Source organism: Podarcis erhardii (assembly GCF_964252035.2).
Source record: "Podarcis erhardii genome assembly, chromosome: 1".
Classification (NCBI taxonomy): Eukaryota; Metazoa; Chordata; class Lepidosauria; order Squamata; family Lacertidae; genus Podarcis; species Podarcis erhardii.
Window position 1 is genome coordinate 129,245,523 of NC_138497.1, and position 8,186 is coordinate 129,253,708.

General features: G+C 50.1%; 1 protein-coding gene across 1 annotated transcript; it reads left to right on the forward strand.

The window, feature by feature from the left end:
• Nucleotides 1–1,807: 1,807 nt before the first annotated feature.
• On the forward strand, nt 1,808–4,918 carry FZD7 (frizzled class receptor 7). Its single transcript, XM_081880129.1, has one exon. It carries the CDS (start codon nt 1,930–1,932, stop codon nt 3,676–3,678), a length of 1,749 nt encoding a protein of 582 aa, XP_081736255.1. The 5' UTR covers nt 1,808–1,929; the 3' UTR covers nt 3,679–4,918.
• Nucleotides 4,919–8,186: the final 3,268 nt, after the last annotated feature.

Below are 8,186 nucleotides of genomic sequence, written 5' to 3' on the forward strand. Positions count from 1 at the left end.
TTTACCTTCCCGCCAGAGCGGTACCTATTTATCTACTTGCACTTTGACGTGCTTTCGAACTGCTAGGTTGGCAGGAGCTGGGACTGAGCAACGGGAGCTCGCCCCGTCGCGGGGATTCGAACCGCCAACCTTCTGATCGGCAAGTCCTAGGCTCTGTGGTTTAACCCACAGCACCACCCGCGTCCCAGATGGACATATACTGCCCTCAAAATAATTACTTGGACCGTTACAAGGAGACATAGCTGCTATGCAACTAAACCCCTTCAAATCTTTTCAGTTATAGATAGGTAGCCGTGTTGGTCTGCCATAGTCAAAACAAAATAAAAAAATTCCTTCCAGTAGCACCTTAAAGACCAACTAACTTAGAACTAACTTAGTTGGTCTTTAAGGTGCTACTGGAAGGAATTTTTTTATTTTCCCTTCAAATCTGTATACTCTGCAGAATTCTTGATAATTATCCTTTCTCCCTTTAAAAATCAAAGGGTGTACAATTAATATGTTTAACATCCTGGTCTTTAAAGCGCTTACATATAAAATAAGTCACACTCCTTTCAATAGCAGGGTTCAAATAAGACTCGTGGAATCGGGACGCCGTTTCAGACCACCTGGAATCTGGGTTCCTATCTTACCTACTGGGTGCTCTCCCAGCAGGGGACGTTTGCGGAGGGACGCAGCAGTGGTGTTTTCGGAAAAATTCATTTCTGGGAAAGAAACGGGACAACATCAGGAACGTTGCACATCTGATGTGACCTCATCCGGTCTGATCTCGGCCTGGGCTCTCTTTGAACGCCACCGCCCCGCCCCCCGCGCCGTCCATTCAAGCCTCAGAGAAAGTTTCTTTCAACTTTTCAGCAAAGGAATCCCACCGCCCGAGATCCGCCCACATTCCTCCCCGCCCCTGAGAGCCCTTTTATCTTCCCAGCCAATCGTAAGCAGAGCTGCGGAGACAACAGACCGCGCCATTGGCAGGGGCTGGGGTTGCGTGGCCCCGCCCACCGCTCGGTTTGTGAATGGGGAAGGGGCGGCGTTCCATGGAACGCTCGGGCATAAATGCGTCCTTTCCCTTTTCTGCCGCTCCCCCGCCTCTTCCTCATTTTGTAAGGGGCGTTCCATCGCCCGCTCCAGCCGCCGGAGAGACGGCTTGCATCTGCCAAACGCGGGGGCGCCGGCGGGATCTGTTCGGCTGCTTCTTAAACCCGGGTGTCGAGAGCGTGCGAAGAACCAGCCGAGTCAGCGCGGGGCGGAGGAACCACGCAGTAATTGGATTTTTAAAAAATTCCTGAAAAGCCCCTGGAGTAAAATGCGCGGATCAAGCGGGAGAAGCAATCGTAATCCGTTTAACTCTGAAGCCTAAAATCCCAGGCATTTTTTTTTTTTAAAGGAACGGAGAGCAGGGGAAATTGCCACGGAGGGACTTTCTCAAGGACTTGTTCTTCCGCACCCAACGCCTCCAAGGAAACTTTTTTATATATAAAAAAGAAGAAAAACCCCATGGACTGATTTCGCGCGGCGGGGTAAAAAAGACTCGAGCCCTTGCGATTTCGTTGGGAACCAGGTACTTTTGGGACAAACCGAGGCGTGTGTTTTGAGTGTTGGAAAGACCCGTTCCGGAGGCGAGGCAAACGCGGAGAGGCTTCCCGGTCCTGGCTGCTCCGCAGACGGATCCCTGCACAGCCCTTTGGCGAGCGATCAACGGGAGAGCCGGCTGAGCGAGCGATCCGCCCCTCCGCCTCCCCCACCCGAGAGCAGGAGGCTGCAAGAGCGAGCCAGCCCCGCCGCCTGACCCCTTTTGCAGCTCGCCCCGTTGGAGGAAAGTCGCGGAGGTCCGGCGGCTCTTGCCTTGGGCGCCAGGCTGCGCAGACCTCCCTGGTGCTCCGCGCTTCTCTCCCGGGTGCGCGCGTGTTCGGCTGCCCGCCGCTGCGCCGGATCATGGGCCGGGGAGCGGCGTCGTGCGGGAGGCGGGCGGCGCCCCTTCCTCCTCCTCCTGCCGCGGGCCTGTGGGCCTTGGCTTGGTGCGCCCTGGTCTGGGGTCTCCCTCGGGGCGCCGTCGCGCAGCCTTACCAGGGCGAGAAGGGCATCTCGGTGCCGGACCACGGCTTCTGCCAGCCCATCTCCATCCCTCTGTGCACGGACATCGCCTACAACCAGACCATCTTGCCCAACCTGCTGGGCCACACGAGCCAGGAGGACGCGGGCCTGGAGGTGCACCAGTTCTACCCGCTGGTGAAAGTGCAGTGCTCGCCCGAGCTGCGCTTCTTCCTGTGCTCCATGTACGCGCCCGTCTGCACCGTCCTGGAGCGGGCCATCCCGCCGTGCCGCTCGCTCTGCGAGAGGGCGCGCCAGGGCTGCGAGGCCCTCATGAACAAGTTCGGCTTCCAGTGGCCCGAGCGCCTCCGCTGCGAGAACTTCCCCGTCCAGGGCGCCGACGAGATCTGCGTGGGCCAAAACACCTCGGACACCTCGGGGGGGACGGGCGGCGGCGCCCCCGGGGGCGGCTACCCGCCCGCCGCCGCCTCCTCGCCCGCTCCCCCTCTGCCCGACCCCCCGTCGCACCCTCTGCCCCCCTCCAGCTCCGCTTTCTCCTGCCCCCGCCAGCTCAAGGTGCCCCCTTACCTGGGCTACCGCTTCCTGGGCGAGAGGGACTGTGGCGCCCCCTGTGAGCCGGGCCTGCCCCACGGGCTGATGTACTTCAAAGAGGCGGAAGTCCGCTTTGCCCGCCTGCTGGTGGGCATCTGGTCCGTGCTGTGTTGCGCCTCTACCCTCTTCACCGTGCTGACCTACTTGGTGGACATGAGGCGCTTCAGCTACCCGGAGAGACCCATCATCTTCCTCTCGGGGTGCTACTTCATGGTGGCCGTGGCGTACGTGGCCGGCTTCGTCCTGGAAGACAAGGTGGTGTGCGTGGAACGCTTCTCCGAGGACGGCTACCGCACGGTGGTCCAGGGCACCAAGAAGGAAGGTTGCACCATCCTCTTCATGATCCTCTACTTCTTTGGCATGGCCAGTTCCATCTGGTGGGTCATCCTCTCGCTCACCTGGTTCCTGGCGGCCGGCATGAAGTGGGGCCACGAAGCCATTGAGGCCAACTCCCAATACTTCCACTTGGCCGCCTGGGCTGTGCCGGCCATCAAGACCATCACCATCTTGGCCATGGGGCAGGTGGACGGAGATGTTCTCAGTGGGGTCTGCTACGTGGGCATCTACAGCGTGGACGCCCTGCGGGGCTTCGTCTTGGCTCCGCTCTTCGTCTACCTCTTCATCGGCACCTCCTTCCTGCTGGCCGGCTTTGTGTCGCTCTTCCGGATCAGGACCATCATGAAGCACGATGGCACCAAGACGGAGAAGCTGGAGAAGCTGATGGTGAGGATCGGGGTCTTCAGCGTCCTCTACACGGTGCCGGCCACCATTGTGCTGGCCTGCTACTTCTACGAACAGGCCTTCCGGGACACCTGGGAGACAACCTGGCTGCTGCAGACCTGCAACAGCTACGCCATCCATTGCCCTGCCAACGTGGCCCCCATGAGCCCCGACTTCACGGTCTTTGTCATCAAGTACCTCATGACCATGGTTGTAGGCATCACCACCGGCTTCTGGATTTGGACGGGCAAGACCCTCCAGTCCTGGCGCCGCTTCTACCACAGACTCAGCACCGGGAGCAAAGGGGAGACGGCTGTATGAGCCACTTCCGCCCCTCGCACCCGTCCCAGGCAGGCTGTCTCCCCAAAGCTGCTCTCTTGCTTCTTGTGGAGAAGACTTGCTTGTAGAAGGAAAGAGGGAACTGGTGAGACGCGAGCTGTTTTCCTTCAAACTCTGCCTCCTCTTCTTGCCACCGCAAAGATAAAGATGGTTGCTGGCTTGTTTTGCCTTGCAGGCTGGCCAAGTGGAAGAGTTGAAGATTAAGTGTCCTTCTTAAGACTGCTCCTCGGGACAGTAAATTTCTTAACCCTGTGAGAATTTCTTTACTTCCCATCCTTCTTTTTTAAAAAAGTGCTGCAGTATCTGTTCAAAGGGAAATGTTGGGATTGTGCCAAGGATAGAAGCTGGGGAGACAGCAAAGGAAAGGGAGAAAAGCAATATATTCCCTCCCCCCCAAAATTGGTCACATTTGTGGATTTATGTGCTGTCAGATTGGAAGTTCCTAACTCCCCCACCCCAAATCCAGAGTCCTGGTTCACAGCCTTTGTCATCTGCATCCTGGCGGATTTTATTTTTCTCAGACAACGCTGCAAATTGGAAGTCTTGCTCCCTGTACTTCTATTTTGTGTGTCTTCTGTCTGCAAACTTCTTTAGCAATCTTCAGTTCCATCCTCTGCATGACTTACTCAGAAAGCCATCCCTTTAATTTCAAGACTCTTACTCCCAAGTAAGTATGTGCATGGGATTTTAGCATCCTATATAGACTTACTTGTGAGTAAGACCCCACTGGGTCTTCCTTCTGAGTAGACCCCTTTAGGATTTCCCTGTTAAGTTTCACTGACCTCTGTGAAACTTCTCTCCTGAGTTAATGCATGTTAAATAGGCTCTGCGGGAGAAAAATTCTCCTCTACTTCAGCTTTAAAAGTTTCCCCCCAAATGAATCCCTGCTTTGGCAGAAGGTATCTTGCTGGGGTGGGGGAGGAGAGGAGCTTTTCTGTGTAGGATTCTGAAAAAAAGAATTGACATGTTGATTTTCAGTAGAATGCGATTTACCCTCTTCCCTTTTGTTAGCTGAGACAAAAGAGAAACAAAAGTGTATTTCTCTGCGGCAAGGCATAAGCATGGGATCAGTTTTTTATGGGGAAACTTAACAAAGAATTTGTTGAGGTTCAGCCATGGAGCTCCCTGGCTCAGGCAGGTCCACATTCCTTTTATGAACACAAGAGGGAAGTTTCAGAAAGCTCTCCTGTTTAACTCAATCTGAGACTCTCACCCACTGTTTTTTTTAAAAAAATGGGAGTTTTAATTTGGAACACTTGATAAAACAGGCCACATCAAAATACGCAAGGCAGGCGGTTATTATAATATCTCTTGGTCACAAGGCTGCAGTTTCCTGAAAAAGGGGGAAAGACTTTGAAACCGACAACTGCAGCAGAAATATATTTATCAGCCCGGACCTAAATCCCGTTCTCTGTTCACGTGCTTTTAAAAGCCCGTTGAAATCAGTGTTATAGTTTCTTTTTAAAATATCTAATTCTGTGCTGGGTTGTGGCCATCATTATGGAGAAATATAGATTTTATCGGAAACGAGATTTTCAGTGCACCCCTGTCCATTTTTACGCTGATATAAGTTCTGCTGGGTTCGCTGGGGCTTATTCTGTAGTGGATGTGTTAATTTTGTGTGCTTGACCACCACCCAGCAAAAAGTTGTCATAAGGCCACAAACCTGCGTGCACATAACCAGGAAAAAAAAGTTCCACGCAGTAGTGCTTGCTTAGGATCCGAGTGGCCTGTAATTAATCATCTCTAACTTAAGTCCCATTGATGGGGAATGATGACATGTCCCAATCAGCTAAAATTTTGGGTTGTGCTCAAGCTGTTAAATGAATGGTAAACTGCAGCTGCTGGTTTCTCTTCTTCCTAAACTGGGCAGTTCTTAAAAAAAAAAAAAAGCATAATAAATACATGTTCAGAGTCTGCCTTGCTGTATTCTGGGAGTAAGGAATACTTCTGAGTAGACCAGCGTAGGAAGGTGCCGTCAGTCTCTTTCCTTGAACCTTGTTAAATAGAAAGTCTTCTGAAATAAAAAGGGGAAAAGGGTGTTTTCAGCACAGCATCATCCTATGTGAAATTCTCCAGACAGCCATTGAGCAAAATAAATTAAGTTTTACTTCAGAAGCATTTCATGTTCCTTTCTGAAATGTTCCAGTGCTCTCAAGTCTCTTAAATTATGTTAAATTGTCCTTTTCATATATAGATAAATTAAGGGGCTTTCTTTTTTTTTTTAGCTTTCTGTGAACCTAAGGGGTTTGAATTTATTTTTGCTCAAAAGACTAATTGGAGAACTGCAGGTTTTTTAGCAAGCTCTGCTTCCATTTCCCCTTCCTATGGCTGTAATAACTTTCTTCTTTATATGTATGAACGGAGATCCAAGTTTTTAAATAAATAGAAAGTATTGGAAAGGGAAAGTTGTCGAGGTGGTGAGTGTGTGCAGGGCATAGTATTTGGGAATGAGGCAGCAAAAGAGGAAAAAAACCCACCCCAGTAATTTTGCAGTATGTTTTGTCTCCCTGGTTCAGAGATCCTGGTTTGTTTGTTTTTAAGACAATAAGACCAGCTAAAAAGTACAAGATGTATATTTTGTAAATCTGACATTTTGTAAGAATATATATATGTATTTATGTTTTTATTTACTTTTTTTGTCTTCAAATGGTCTGTGAAAGACCCATTCATATGTACAGAACACAAAAATAAATGGATTTTTAATACAATGTAACTTTTTTTTACAGTTCTATCTTAATTCTCAAATTCTTTTCCCCTTCCTCATCTTTTTATTATTGGGTGCCTTAAATGCTTAATGGATGTGGCCTCAAACTATGCATCATTCTTGCAGCGCAGTGCTGTGGCAATTGTTCCATCAGCCCAAGCTTTTCAGCTTGCCAGATAATATTATTCCTTCTCTCCTCTCCCCGGATGCTATTCTGGGGGTTCTAACTCTCCCAGAGCCAATTTTGGGTGGCTTGCAAGGAAATAGGGGGAACCTCTTGCATTAGCAAAAGCCCTTGTGTGGGTTTATGCCATTTGTATTTATTTAAAAATTACGACTAGATTGGGTCAGGCTGCACAATCTGGGATATTCAGGCAGGCCTGAGACTAAACTCAAATTATTTTGAAGAGGGCCAGCTTCCAATAGGGTAGGTTAGAGCTAGCAGTCCTAGACTGCTTACTGGTAATCTTAACTCTCTGAAGTCATAGAGGAATTCCTACCAAATAAGCATGCTGAGGACTTTGTGCTCATCTTTCAATTGATTTATTTAGTAAAGGAATGGGCATCCTATGGCCCTCTGGATGTTGTTTGACTCCAGTTCCCATCAGCCCGAGGCAGCATGGCAGCAGCAATAATAATAATAATAATAATAATAATAATAATAATAATAATAATTTATACCCCAGCCACTCTGGGCAGCTCCCAGCAGAATACAGTCGTACCTTAGATCCTGAACGCCTTGCGAGTCAAACGCTTTTGCTCTCAAACACCACAAACCCGGAAGTGAGTGTTCCGGTTTGCAAACGTTCTTTGGAACCCAAACATCCGATGAGGCTTCCGATTGGCTGCAGGAGCTTCCTTCAGCCAATCGGAAGCCACGCCTTCGTTCCCGGACGTTTTGGAAGTCAGACGGCCTTCCGGAATGGATTCCGTTTGCCTTCCGAGGTACGACTTAAAAAACAATAAAACCTAAAACGTTAAGAACTTCCCTAAACAGTGGCCACAAATTATGGAAGTTGTAGTGCAGCAACATTTTGGAGAGCCACAGTTTCACATTTCAAGCCCACCTTTCCTGTAGAGAGCAGTTTAGCTTGGTAGAGCATGGGACTCTTAAATTTTGGAGTTGTGGGTTCAAGTCCCACATTGGGCAAAAGATTCCTGTATTGCAGGGGATTGAACTAGATTAACTAGATTACCCTCTGGGTCCCGTCCGTGAAGCAGGTAATGTTGAGAGTGACCAGCCCAGGGCATCGTGGCTGAATGGGGACTTCTTTCCATCCCAGCTGAGGGCACAAAATGCTTCGCTGAAACAAACTTCATTCCTTTTCAAAACCAGTGGTTTTCCCAACAGTATTGTTGTCGTTTAGTCGTGTCCGACTCTTCGTGACCCCATGGACCAAAGCACGCCAGGCACTCCTGTCTTCCACTGCCTCCCGCAGTTTGGTCAAACTCATGCTGGTAGCTTCGAAAACACTGTCCAACCATCTTGTCCTCTGTCGTCCCCTTCTCCTTGTGCCCTCCATCTTTCCCAACATCAGGGTCTTTTCCAGGGAGTCTTCCCTTCTCATGAGGTGGCCAAAGTATTGGAGCCTCAGCTTCAGGATCTGTCCTTCCAGTGAGCACTCAGGGCTGATTTCCTTCAGAATGGAGAGGTTTGATCTTCTTGCAGTCCATGGGACTCTCAAAAGTCTCCTTCAGCACCATAATTCAAAAGCATCAATTCTTCGGCGATCAGCCTTCTTTATGGTCCAGCTCTCACTTCCATACATCACTACTGGGAAAA